The sequence below is a fragment of the Pelmatolapia mariae genome, linkage group LG18 (assembly GCF_036321145.2).
Source record: "Pelmatolapia mariae isolate MD_Pm_ZW linkage group LG18, Pm_UMD_F_2, whole genome shotgun sequence".
In the NCBI taxonomy this organism is placed as follows: domain Eukaryota; kingdom Metazoa; phylum Chordata; class Actinopteri; order Cichliformes; family Cichlidae; genus Pelmatolapia; species Pelmatolapia mariae.
The window spans coordinates 8,830,219-8,844,847 of NC_086243.1; the positions used below are offsets into that span (position 1 = coordinate 8,830,219).

At 41.7% G+C, this 14,629-nt stretch overlaps 1 protein-coding gene across 1 annotated transcript; it reads left to right on the plus strand.

Moving 5' to 3' along the window:
- Positions 1-5: 5 nt before the first annotated feature.
- Positions 6-7,673, plus strand: LOC134617301 (annexin A13-like). The gene is made up of 11 exons (XM_063462513.1): positions 6-175; positions 821-896; positions 3,006-3,100; positions 3,185-3,355; positions 3,577-3,610; positions 3,836-3,915; positions 4,326-4,394; positions 5,838-5,939; positions 6,068-6,143; positions 6,224-6,336; positions 6,456-7,673. Exons 1-11 carry the CDS (start codon positions 161-163, stop codon positions 6,573-6,575), a joined length of 951 nt encoding a protein of 316 aa, XP_063318583.1. The 5' UTR covers positions 6-160; the 3' UTR covers positions 6,576-7,673.
- Positions 7,674-14,629: the final 6,956 nt, after the last annotated feature.

Genomic DNA, 14,629 nt, shown 5'->3' on the forward strand with positions numbered 1-14,629 from the left:
CGGTGATGTCATCGCTGCAGCACCGGACAGGGCTGCGTCCCTGCAGGAACAGCAAGTCCTCTTTGACACGCATCACATCAGCTCCACAGCAGCACAACATCAGGACGCTCCACATCTAGCTTCAGCTCGATCATAGCTAAAAGACGTGCGTGTGGAGGACATGGGCAACGTGCAGGTAAGAGGTCATCTATAACTAATGACAAAAGCTCAGCCGAGTTGAAACGCAGTTATTTAAATGTATTATAAGAGTGCCTAAAAGTTTGGTGTTAGGATGAATATTGAAGGTCCAAACTCTGAAAGCAGAGACGCTGAGCTACAGCCTCCGCGAGGACGTCACTTTTATTATTTTCTTCAGTTTTGTTGTGTTTGTGTGGCCTGTGGTGTGTAAAGACAGACAGAGCTGGCGCAGTTAACTTGAGCAAGGGAGTGTGCCCTGCCAGGCCCAGGGAAAAAAAGGCATTTCTGTAAGATCATATCAATAAGGCCGCATTGTATTAGACCAAGGGTGGGCGAGGAGAGGAGGCTGCTGCTGCTGCTGCCCCATGACTCAGCGATCACGCACAGGCAGCACCCTTTTCTCCGCAGGAGCCTGAATGTAACACCATATTAACTCCTTTGAACGACCTCACCCTTTCATCTGCGTGGAGAAGGTTACAGTTGTAGTTAAATACCGACACTTTTCAAATGTAACATTATGAGTCAGTCTTATTGATTAACTGATTGATTGATTTGCGTTACCTGTTATGGCTGCTTTGAATGAACTGTGAATGAATTTATCACTAAGAATATTCAATATTTTCTGCGATTGTGTGTTCTCCAGCCCACTATAGTCCCATGTGAGGACTTTGATGTTACAGCAGATATAAAAGCTATTCGAAAAGCCTGTAAAGGTTTAGGTAAGTACATACGAGTTTATTGTTTTAACTACTGTGTCAGGAAATGTATATTAAGTTATGCTGTAGTCATGTGAAGACTCTCTTTGTGTGTTTGATTATGATTATGATTATTGCAGTTTAGTAAGGTCATAATATAGCCCCTAATTTAATTGATATTAAAGCATTTGTAAAAGAAGGGGATTTGTTTTTTTATGACTAAAAGTTTTCAGACTAATAACAGCCCTTAGTGTGTGCACTCAGAAAAATCAAAAGTATTAAATTGTATGTGTTACAGAGAGTTAATTTCAACACTTGCTAAGTTTGATGTAACTACAGTACGAGGCGTACTCCTCTGAGAACTGGTGTTGGTACAGAGAGGCAAATGTCATAGTCTGCAAAGATCTTTATGCAGTGGTACTTTCACAAGATAGGTGGGTGTAGGTTTCAAAGCCTGCCTCTCACACAGCGTGGACATAAGCTTCAGTCAGTTGGGTTACTAAATCCTCACTGGCATTATCTGCTACCTGCTCACTGGAGTTGTTGTTCTTCTCACCAAGCCTGCAGTGTTCCCCACAGCTTACAATTGCTGTTGTGAACAAAGTGACGTTAAACAATGCATCAGAGTATTTGCACAGCTAATAACCTCCCCTGTTGATGTGTATGTTTGGTTCTCTTATGAAACAGCATTTACAGGGATTATAATGTATTTGAGGTCAATTATATCAGAATCCATATCTCAGGTACATTGGTTGAGTACATCTTCAAACTGTTGTTTTTTTTTTTAACTGGACCTTTTTTGTTCATTTCCAGATCTCTATTTTTTTATTATTTTTTTTCTAGGACTCTAGTAGAGTAGCTTCAGATGATTCACAATTCAATTTTTATTGATTACTATTGGTATTGGGCATTGGTGCAGCCTCTCAGTTTTAGCTCGTCATCCTTTATGACCACCCTCCTCTTGATTGGCTTGCCCTTGTAAAACAGAGGGTTTGAGCATTAGGTGGGTGGGGCTTCTGTGCTGACAGCCAGTGCTGTGTGCCTCACATGACCACATCAGGTAACTGCTCTCGGTGGCATCACCCAAAAGTAAGAGAGTTTGAAGCAGTCTGAAACCTGATTTTTTGGCTCACTGGGATTACTTACACATTTTCTCATGTCATTATTTGAAACATTGGCCATGCTTATTATGACATTAACACTAGGATTTATATGACAGAAAATAAAGAAACTGAAAGCTGTTTTCAGCGGCTCCGTTATTCACAAGTGCTCATCCCAGCAGGTCGTTCTGCATGTTGGATATTAACAGCAGATGCCTCTTGCTGAGATTAAACAGGGAAACTTTTCCGTGTGAGGCAAATGTGTAAACCTCTAGATAAACTAAATAAAACTTGCTTATTTCAATAAAATCCAAACTGAAATAAGCAAATCCTCTCTAGAAAATACAGATTTATAATAAGTGTGGCAGAAGCGGATTTAGGGATAATAAAATATCTACTTGGAGAGTTCAATACTAATCAAAATGTTACGTCCTCTATAGTGTTAGCAGCCAGCACAGTGACGCAACGCTTAGCACTGTTGTCTCACAGCAAACCAGACTTCCTGGTTGAGAGTTAAATGGTCTGATTTGTATATAGCACTTTTCTACTCTCCCAGAGTACACAAAGCACTCTATACAACATGCCACATTCACTTTCTTCTAAGCTTTTTAAGGCTTCCTAACTAACAATTATACTCCAATGGATGCATCAGAGAGCAACTTGGGGTTAGTATCTTGCCCAAGGATACTTGGCATGCCGACTGGAGGAGCCAGGGATTGAACCACTAACCACTAATCAGTAGATGACCTGCTTGACCTCCTGAGCTACAGCCACCCCAGGAGTTGATGCAAGTGCTTAGAACAGCGTCTTTGCTGTGTGTGTATATCTGCACTTCTATGTCTGCTCTTTATCCCAATGTTTAAGAGAAGGATATTCATCTGAAAGTCGTTTAACAGAAACAAAAAGGTCTGTCCTGGTGACTTCAGTCAGTGTGATGTTATCAGCCCAGTAATAGTCTAACATTGCTGTGATAATAAAGCCATTTGAATTGCTAAGTCAGTCCTTCAGGTCTGTTCTGCTGTATTTTCTCCAGGCACAAATGAGGAGGCCATTATCCAGATTCTGGCCAATCGCTCTGCAGCTCAGCGTGTGGAGATCAAACAGGCCTACTTTGAAAAATATGATGATGTACGTACTTGGATGTTATACACACACACACACACACATACACACAGAATAACTGCAAATCATGTGACCTATGTATTTCCTCAGGAGTTAGAGGAGGTCCTGAAGAAGGAACTAACAGGTAGTTTTGAGAAAGCCGTCATGGCTATGTTGGACCCTCCTCGCCTTTACTTCGCCAAGGAGCTGAGGAAGGCCATGAAGGGGGCTGGCACGGATGAAGCCGTGCTCGTCGAGATCTTGTGCACAGCGACGAATCAGGTCTGTCGATCGACGGTGCTGTGGATAAACGGTGTTCTGGTGCAGTGTGTTTTTATTAGAGCTGACAGTTAAATCACAATGGTAACAAAGTAAAGGCAACAGTGCTGCGTTTTGTCTTCAGAATACATAAGAAGATATGACACGAGGAAGATAAAACAGATGCTCTAAGATGTGAGAAAAACAGAAACATCATCTTAATGCTGTCTTTTTTCACCCAACAGGACATCTTGAGCTACAAGGAGGCATATGCCCAGGGTAACGTTTCCTCTGAGTCACCTCAGGGTGTTCCTTTCCTTTCATACTGGAAAGTGTGGCTGGTTAACTAACACACGGAATACCAATGTTATAATTTCATCTGGGTGTAGTGACTTGTGTTTTCCACGTTTTCTTTCCAGAAGTGCTGTCTGAATTTATCCACATTTAGATCACATTACAAAATCTGTTGTTGCACGGACTTCACATTGCACACTTCCCTTACAGTGAACGAGCGTGACCTGGAGGCAGATATCGAGGATGATACCAGTGGAGATGTGAGGAACCTCCTAATTTCACTGCTGCAGGTAAAAAAGGTTCCAACCAGGAAATGCATTGTCTTTTGCACTGTTTCTTGAATCTCTGAGCTTCGCAGACAAATAGAAGCTTTTGTCTTTGGTTATAGCTCGAAGAATTGTTTTCTATGCTGTGACTCACCCACTGAGACATTCATTAGATTGTTAGGCATGCTTCCCTCTCCAGCTTTTTCAGGGCCCCCACCCTCTCCTGCTTCCCCTCTCTTTTCCTTTTCCCCCAGAAAAAATGACAAACATGAAGTGACTCAAGTTCTACAGCAATGCCAATCCAAAGAGCTCGGTGGCTTTCAATTTATCCACTTAAACAGGAGCACATCATTGTTATCTCATTAAGTTCTTGTCCCTCATCTTTCATTTTAAACCCCTCCTAATTTCTTATCCTCCAATCTCTTTGTCTACAGGCAAGCAGAGACGAGGGCTATGAGGTGGACGAGGATTTAGCTGAACAAGATGCTGCATCTCTGTTTGAGGTGCGTGTTGAATTTTTTTCATATCAAAGCCCATAACACAGTTTGCCCTTTTAATCACACTGATGTAGTTTGATGTCGGTAAGCGGATGCCTGATTTAGATGCATAAGCATGTAATCCTGGAATCACATGTACATCACAGAATCACACATATTATTCAGTTAGAGTTTATGCAGTGTTTTAAAGAATAGACGCTGACTACAGATGTCGGTTGAGCAGTCCACCACCCCAGACGGAAGCATCTCAGTGTTTTTTTAGTAAAGATTCTAGAGGAATGCCTCAAAAATGTGACTAAATAACTTAGGAAACCTAATGTCCTTAGTAAATTTTACATTGCTAATGCATTAGGCTCCATGATTTAGCCACGGACAATATAAAACCAGTGGTTAGTCACATTATCAAGACTTGAACTTTTTCACCCTCCCTTTATGAGTTGAGGCTTGGAAATGTGGTTAAATGTTTTATAGGCTATGGAAACAAATATCAATCCTATCACGGTAGTATTGATCCAATACCAATACCAGCGTTGGTTTAGATAGTATCGATATTTAGAATTATCTGCCCAATAGGAATACAGTGCATGTCTTGCTTTGCCTCTCCAAAGCGCGAAATGGACAAGCATAAGTTAAGTTACACGCTTAAGTTGGAATACCGGCAGGTAATATATTTAAAGCCAAAAAGTCGTAATAAAAGGAAAGTATGAAGACATTCCAGCCTCCTTCTATACCAGAAATGATGAAGCTATATGGCTAATATATATTTACATGTAAATGTGTTAATAATGTCTCTTTAAACACTTTTCCTCGATTGTTTTCTTGTTGGCTTGAAATAAAATTTCTCCTTCTGCTCATACATAGGCACGGTGGACCGGCGTGTTTATTACACGCAAGCGTTGCTGTGATACTGGGTTACACAGAGCTACTAACATGGCTCTACAGAGTCTAATAACATAAATAGCTTTTATAGTCATTCTAATACACATGTTACCACTGTCAACTTACTCTTGTCCCCCATCTGAGCAAATTAACACGTTCTCATCATTTCTTACGTAACTGATGACTGAAAGTGTCAAGGATTTATGTTGATGCTAGCATGGTGGTTAGCACTGTTTTCTCACAGCAAGACAGCCCTGTGTTTGAATCCAGCGCTTCCTCACATGAACCAAAGACATGCAGTTAGTGGGGTTAGGTTAACTGGTGATTCTAAATTACCCATAAGTGTGAATGTGAGTGCAAATGGTTGTGTGTCTCTGTGTGTTAGCCCTGCGACAGACTGGCGACCTGTCCAGGGTGTACCCCGCCTCTCGCCCTGTGACAGCTGGGATAGCCTACATCCAGAATTGGATAAGCGGAAGAAAATAGATCAATTTATGTTGCTTAAAAACACTGAGGGATAATCCATACTCTTAGAAATGTTGTATTTTTTCTTCTCTTTGTTCTCATCAGGCAGGAGAAGGCAGGTTTGGCACAGACGAGTCCACCTTCACCTACATCCTGACACACAGGAACTACCTGCAGCTTCAGGCCACGTTCAAAGCCTATGAGGCGGTATGTACTATATTCAATCGTTGCACGTTTTTGTTTTTTGCTGTTCTAGCTCATTTATTCATTCGTTTGTCATTTCATTCACTCCTTATTGTTGTTATCAGGTCTCATGTTAACCAGCTGTCTTGCAGCTTTCAGGAACAGACATTTTGGACACCATTGACTCGGAGGCCACGGGGACACTTAAGGACTGCTACATTACTCTCGGTACGCAAGACCACAAGCATTCAGAAGCCAATGAAATATCTTTGATTTTCAGTAACTCTGTGTTTGTGTGTTATTTTTAGTAAGGTGCGCTAAGAACCCACAGCTGTATTTTGCTCGGCGCCTTAACGCTGCCATGAAGGGACTGGGCACCGATGAGGACACACTGATTCGTATCATCGTAGGCCGCTCTGAGGCAAGTGTGTGTCTCTGTGTGTGTGAGTGTATGGCCTAGTGTGCAAGTGTAAGTATACCCTCGATAAGGTCTGAGAGTCTAAAAGTGTGCGACATCCTCTTTATTTCGCCAACCCACAGATTGACCTGGACACAGTGAAGGACATGTACCTGGAGAAGTACGACGTAACCCTGAAAGATGCACTGGATTCTGAGTGCGGTGGAGACTTCAAGCGCCTCCTCATTGAGATCCTGCACTAAAACACTTTCCTCCTGCTCCTTCCTTAGTTAACCACAGTGAAACATAACACACTTACACTTTCCCTTCTTTACCAGTTTCTCTCATCCACTCTCTTAATCCATCCCGTTTCCTCTCTTTCTCACTCTGTCAGTTCTCTTTACAGCATGGACCAAAAACAACTCAATCATTACAATATTATAGTCTCTATATACACACTTTGTTGCAAAGATCATTAAAACCGGAGAATTTCCTTACCGTTATAGCCCAATATAGTTAAGATGCATTGAATATTTATTTGACTGAATTATAGCAGCATTATAGAACTTGAATACAACAAGTGCACTGGACATAGTGAAGCTCATGTCTTTATCCATATCATAATATCATCAAGCAGCATCTTAATTTCAAGCATATTTGAAAGCTGCAAACTTTAAGGAGCTACTGCTGCTGCTGCTATGTATAGCATACAGCTTCCTGTGATATGTCACTTTATTTATTTGACTAAAAGATGCCTTTCTTAATATTAAAGCAATGCAATTTACTTTCTGTTGCAACACCCTCCACTTAAGTGCCGATTCTTCACATCTGAACTCTTGTATCTGAATGCACTGTTAATCATGTGTTACAGTATTGCCAAAGCCCTGAATGTTTCAAAGTATACAGTACTAGTTTTTTGTAGTCACGTCCCTAAATGTTAAATGGGATTTTTAACCTTTCACAGTTTTTCTTTTCAGTCGCAGCTCACAAGTTGCCTTGGTCTCACATTTATACACATTGGACTTCTTTCTGTTTTCATTCAGTAAACTAAACTCACCACACAGAAGGACAGGTGATCGTCAAAATATTGAACAAGACGTTGTTTTGTAACCCCTGAAGTGCAGTCCCCTTGATAGTTGTCTCAGTGTCTGTATTGAGGTATATAATTTAACCTGACTGATTAAATAGTGACAGAATATACTGTTGCTGTGTTGTCATATAGCAAATTAACTAGCAAACAGTTCATTACATGGAGTAAGTAATCATTACTTTATTGCAATGTAAGTATAAACGTGGTATGCATACACAGAATATGAAGTGATAATAAATTTTAACTGTAACACCAAAAATATTTGACATTTTCTTTATTTCCTGCAGAGAGCAGTGTTGCATCACTTGTATTCGCTTCCTTTTAGGAAACTGGCATCAGAGGAAATCATAGTGAAATTAATGGTAATGTTTAGCCCCCGATTATAATGTGCTTTGTATAACAAATCTAATAAATAGTTCATTAATGATCCACTTTCCATATTTGGGCTTTAACGTTTACCTTGATTTGGAGATCATTTAAGAGTTTATGTGTGTGTGGTGTATAAAAAATCACACAAAATTTGGATTTTACAGCATACACCTTTTAAACAGCGGGACTTTATTCCGAGCACAGAAACTGTGAGTGGATTGTGGGGATAAAAAGTTCAAAACAAGTGAGAAGTGCTTCCAGATGCAGCGACACAACGAGGGGACGATTATTCACTTGTCTTCCCCTAACTTTAGTTTCTTTCTTTCTGTATCTCTCTCCTTTTTCCTCTCTTGATGTGAAGTTTGTTTCAGTATCAGGGTAAAATTTAGAGTGCACCTGCTTTGCGCACATTTTTGCTACCTCTTCGTCTGCAGTCTGCGCACCATATGTCGACCACTTTACCTTCCACCTCGTGCTACGCTCGGGGTCTGGCAGGCCATTTATCTGTCTGCCTGAGGTTTGTGTACTCGCCACAGAAAAGCACAAAGGTGGAGGTTTGTTTTCCATGCATGCATGTATAGACACAAGCTTGATGTGCAAAACATTTTGAAATACTGAATTTTTTTTTAGGGAAAGCGATCCTATTGCAACATTTTTCAATGAGGGACTGTTGGGAAATTACTGGTGCTGGTTGTTGTGGTAGGGGAAGTGTGATGGTGGGTGGGATGTAGACTGAAAGTCACATTTATAAGTGAAATAAAACATTAAAAGTTTCTGATAGTTTAGCCATAAAATTAAACCTTTATAGTTTTTATTTTCTCTCTTTAATTTCTCACTCTCTTCTGTCTCTGCTCATATTTGTGCAGTCCCTAAATAAATGTGCTGTTAGTTAGTGTTATGGCATTTATTTCCTGTCCTTTCATATTCTGAAAGCCCGGAAAATTGATAATACCAAAACAAATTATGGTTATATAATAAAGTCTCCGTGCAAAATCATGTACTGCCCAATGACACATCCATACCTAGCTGCCACACTCCTGCTTGCTCGATCATCCATCTGTAATCTATTATCCACAGTGCTAATGTTCTTAGCCAAGCTGGACGCAGCTCCAGTGTCTATTGCAGTGCCCTGACCTTTATCTTCTTCAGCCCACCGTAACTCATCCAGTCAGTCACCCATCGGCCTGCGGGTGGTTTCAATTTGTCCCAAGACATACTCTCCTTCTGTTATGTTAGCCTACGGATGCCTGCGTCTTCTCTTTGGCCTCCCAGCTAGGATTTTGACAGAAGCTGTGCATGAACTTTTCATTTTTCAGGTTTATTCGTTTCTGGTGAAGAAAACACCGATCCCCTGTGAGTCTTGATTTAATGAATAATCTATAGCACACATAACCTGAGGGTCATGACTTCAAAGAGCGAAATAATAACATCAAGCGGTCTATCGGATTTTATAGAACATATGCCCAGGATCGTTATGCACTTTTTTGATGTTGTGCCAAAGAAGTGCAGCACTCTGGGACTGAGGGTCATTGGTGGAAGTGAATAGGAAATCCATTAGGAGGTTAACTACCCGGCTAATATAATTTCAACTGTTTAAATTCATGATAAAGATCCTCTGTTCTTAGATGTGTAATAGGAAACACCTGGCAACTTCCACTCAGAGCAAACATGTTTTGCATTCAGTCTCCACATCTCAGACTGAAGCATGTAAAGCTCTTGATAAGACTAGTGCATGCAAGAATATAAAGAGCCCTATATGCACTCACAAGACAATTTATTAGGTACACTTTGTTCAAAGGTTGGACCGTTTCTTGCCTTCAGAAGTGCCTCGAATTTCTTTGTGGCATAATTTCCACAAGTTGCTGGAAACATTCCTGAAAAGTTTTGTCCATATTCGCGTGATAGCGTCACACAGTTGCTGCAGATTGTCAACTGCACACTGATGATTCCACTGTATTCCAAAGGTGCTCACTTGCATTGAGTTCTGGGAAATGTCGAGGTGATTTTGATACATTGTCACTGACAACAAGTTTGAGATTTTTTTGAGTTTTGTGCCATGATGTGTTATCATGCTGTAAACACCTATCAGACTATAGTTACACTGTGGTCACTGTGGTATCCCCCACACTATTCCACCACCACCAGCGTGACTCACAGACATCATAGATACAAGGCAGGATGGATCCCTGCTATCATGTTGTGTACGCAAAATTCTGACCCTGCCATCTGAATACTTCAGCAGAAATTGAAACTCATCAGAGCAGGCAATAGGGTTAGGGTTAAGGGTTACCCCTTACCACCAACCATTCTTACTCTGATGCAGGACACCCTGAGGATAAGATAAGATAAACCCTTATTAGTCCCACACGTGGGCAATTTTTTGGTCACAGCAGAAAGTTTAAGAGCAGTAAACGTTAAGAAAAACACAATAGAACAGGATAAGATCAAATAGAATAACATACTATACAACAAGTATAAAATACTATATACAATTTAATAAAGCACTATACAAAATAGAATAAAATGCTTTGTTATAGTAGGAAAAATTGCACTTGGTAGTATTGCACATCAGGGAGACAGTTACAATTGTGTATGGGATGTGTGTGTGTCTGTCTGCACATGTGTGGTCATCTGCAGTGACCATGTTGTGGAGTCTGACAGCAGTTGGAAGGAAAGACCTGCGAAATCTCTCCATCCCACATCGTGGGCGCTGCAGCCTGCCACTGAAGGAGCTGCTCAGTGCTGTCAGAGTCTCCGACATGAGGTGGGAGATGTTGTCCAACAGGGATGACAGCTTAGCCATCTTTCTCCTGTCACTCACCACCTCCAGTGGGTCCAGAGGGGATCCTAGAACAGAGCTGGCCCTCCGGATCAGCCTGTTCAGTCTCTTCCTGTCCCCAGGAGAGATGTTGTCACCCCAGCAGACCAAACCGTAAAAGATGGCTGAGGCCACCACAGAGTCATACACTGCAAAAACTCAAAATTTTACTAAGTATATTTGTCTAATTTCTAGTCAAAATATCTCATCACACTTAAAAAAAGACACAATCAGCTACAGATACTTGTAGCTATCCGCTATTAGTGTAAATACATTGGATGTTTAGTGGTTGGAGTGGAGGATGTTTGTGCCTGCGGACGTCTACCACCAGCTCCAGCTCCACCAGTCAGTGCTCCCTGTTGTCCCCATCAGTGATGAGGCCAATTATTGCAGAGTCGTCAGAGAACTTCTGTAGGAAGCACTGGGTGGAGTTGTGGGAGAAGTCTGTAGTGTAGATGGTGAAGAGGAACGGAGCCAGAACCATTCCCTGTGGGGCCCCCATACTTCAGACGACCCTGTCCGACACACAGCCTTGAGTTCTCACATACTGTGGTCGGTCGGTGAGGTAGTCCAGTATCTATGTTGTGAGCTGATGGTCCACTCCTGTGATCTCTAGGATGTCTAGGGGCCTAAATGTATGAGTTAGTGCCATGTGAGTGGCTGATTAGATAACAATTAGGTAACAATCCGATATCCCAGTGTTTGTGTCGTGTCAGTTTTTGCTGGCTAACATTAGCTACCATTAGCTATTGCTATTACCATGGGATGTTGTAAAAGTAAATCCCCAAAGTGTGCTTAAAAAAAGCTTTGTTATTAAGAATAAAAAGTTTTAATTTAAAGGAACCAAACGTTCTTCTTTCAAACTTTATCTCACTTTAAATGACTTTACTTCATGCCAAACAAAGTTTGCAATAAAGAAAAATCCAGTACAACAAAGGTGATTTTATTGGATTAACAAGAAAACATCAAATATACACTTCATTACAGTTCAGTTAAGATTAAAAGCCAGTACATTATTTAAAATATTTAGTTTCAACAAGGCTTAGTGACTTTAAGTCCATAATATGCACAAAGTGGTCATTAAACAAAGCATGCAGTAGATATTCAGCCATTTAGAAAATGGCGGCTAACATGAAACACATGCTCTTGAGAAAAACTCCTGAATGAGAATCAGTGCCAGCAGAAAATGCTGTAGTCACTGGCAGGATCTAAAACTCCTTTGGCGTCAACAGAGTAAACTGAATTACATAAATAAAAAACAGACAAATGTGAAACGTGAAAAACTGGAACTAAAAAAAGAAGAACTAACTGGAGGATGAGAAATGATCGCGTGAATACAGTTGTTGTGTGCTATCATATGTAGAAATCATGACACAATATCAATAGTTATATTATATAAATATAGCTAAAGAATAATGTTACATTTAAATACACTACAGTCCACATTTAGCATTTTCTAAAAGACATTTTCTTTTAAACGCAAACAAAAATCAAGGAATAAATTCAGGTTTGGAAAGTACAGTTAACTCTGACCTAAAATAATAAAAAACAAGAAGACTGGCACTGCTCTGACGTCTGCAATTTAAGTAAAAGTCAGTTAGCTTAGCTTAGCACAAAGACTGGGAGTCTAGCTACACAACACTCCATAAGAATCACAAAGTGTTGATTTTTTTAATTGGTTATTTTTTACATTAAACAAATGTATTAGGTTTAAAGGTGCTCACAGATTACTTGTGGACAATCTTAGAAGCTATTTCCACTAGTTTACAATGTCAGGGTAAGCTAACAAGCTACTAGTTAATGCTTCTCTGTTAAAATAGATGAAAGTGGTGTCAATCTTCCTTTGTAACTCTCTGGAAAGTGAATAAGTCTCCAAAAAGTCAAATCGTTTTTGACCATAAGAATAAACATCATAGTATCTGGCTTTCATTATGATGCCACCCAGAGGGCAGATACCCCACTTCCTGTTTGATGGCTGATCTGGTTTACTCGTCCACGCACACAGTCTAGTAAAAAGAAAACCGCAGTGCCATTGTGAACCTGGAAGGACGCTCGCAGACTCACACTGGCCCACTGGCTGCCCTCAGACATCTGGCCAGATACCTGCTGGGCAACTGGGATAGGCCTCGATCCCTCTCCTGAACCCTCTAAATCACTTCGTCTGAGCAGAGTCACCTTGACCAAACTGCAGGAGTGAATGAGTTTGAGATCCAGAGCAACACTGACTGTACCGCTCTCTCTGAATACAAAATCTCGTCTCTGATCTGCGGATCCCTTCGCCAGCAGGTCCATTTGGGTCACTTGAGGACTGGTCTGGTGGAAGAACAATGGCTTGTTACGAACTGCTCCAGAGAGAAGGCCGGTGTTAGCCACAGAGGCAGAAAGAGATGAAGAAATGGCAGCGGGAACCCAAACCAAACTGAGAATACTGATACCCGTTTCGTCACCAAAGAAGCGAACGTTGCACTGCGCAGGAGAGAGAATCTCAAAACCCAGTGTGTCTCCCGGGCCAACTTGAGCTGCTCCAGACAGTGCTATTGATGTGTCTCGGTAATGGACACCTGGTTTAAAGGCACGGAGCAGCTCCATGCTGGTTCCATTACGGTTGAGGTATGCCAAAATTTGGAAGCCCTCACTCACGCATGCCTGGCCCATCGAGTACAATGCCTGCTGGAATACAAAACGCACAGTGCCACTCTCTGCAAACCGGATCCCGCGACCATCATGAGTAAGTCCTACTACATAAGGGTCAGAGGTGGCGGTGGTACGGAAGACTGGGCGATAGTTTGTGTGGTAATGTGCAGAGACCATTGCCTGTGCTGTCATGGCAACTGCACCGGTGTCATGAGAGAGCCAGAGGAGGCTGAGTGGGGCAACGGAGGGGTCGAACAGCTGCAGACCTTCAGTGCTTTGGTTACAGTGGTGGGTGGCACTCCGGAGGAAGAGGGATATGATGTGACCTGGGGCGACCTCTGCTACCCCACTGATGCTAACACCTTGGAGCGACCTACCCTCCCGCTGCTCCACACGAACCCCACTGAGGTCACGATCTTCAGATCCGGCTGTGTTGTTCATGCGCAGACACACTTGGATGAAGCTGCGGCAACCATGGGTCACTGAGAGATTCTCATCCAGCCATATGAGACCATGCTGCCTCAGAACCAGCTGCCCACTCTCAGTGGACACCAGATCATCGCCTCTTCCCTGTATGTGAAGCTGCACACCGAGGAAGGCTTGAGCCAGCATGTGTCCTTTTTCCCCCTGGAGAGTCACATCTCCAGACCAGGACTGAGAGAGGGCACTGTGGCCGGCAGTATGGCCAGAGCAGACAGTGTCTGTGGTAAAAGTGCAAGGAGAGACCACCGTGTCTCCATCACACTCATTGCAGGCTTGACACTCATCCATCTCTGAATTGAAGAAGTAGCCGTGGCCGCACATTCCTGAGTGTGCTTCTCCCTCTGTCATGTCCTGGCATCTGAATCCACCTGGTAAGCACAAATTAAGAAAAGAACAAACAATTATTCTCAGACATGGATATAATGTTTGACTAAACTATTGAAAGCACTATTTATGATAATAAATAATACATAAGTTGTGCGGCAAATCAAGAAGCACTGACATAACAAAAATATTCAAATGTTTAAAACAATTCAAAGCACCTGGAGTGTTGAGACACTTCTGTTGACCTCCGCACAGATCAGCTATTTCAAGACATTCATCTCTGTCCTGTAATAAACAAATGGAAACTTTCAGTTTGGAAAGTAGGGTAAAGAGATGGGTTGCAAAGTAGCATGCAGATACTGCAACAACTCCAGGCAAGCACTGGAAAAGTACTGAACCAAAAGGCCTACTGCTTCTAATATGGTCCACTGGTAAAAAAAAAAAAAAAAATTCCTTTGCTTTGACAAACCTTGTGATCAACCTTTTTATTGCAAGGCTCATAAACCTTACAATAAAACACTTTTTTCCGCAAGTGCATTAAGTTCTAAATGAATCAACTAAACTTCAGTCAAAAGAAGACTGCCATTTCCAGCTGCCAT

Excerpts from the sequence above, each read along its gene's own strand:
- LOC134617301 (XM_063462513.1), top strand. Across the intron at positions 897-3,005 it reads AAAAGCCTGTAAAGGTTTAG|GCACAAATGAGGAGGCCATT; the intron begins GTAAGTACATAC and ends TATTTTCTCCAG. Across the intron at positions 6,337-6,455 it reads TCATCGTAGGCCGCTCTGAG|ATTGACCTGGACACAGTGAA; the intron begins GCAAGTGTGTGT and ends GCCAACCCACAG.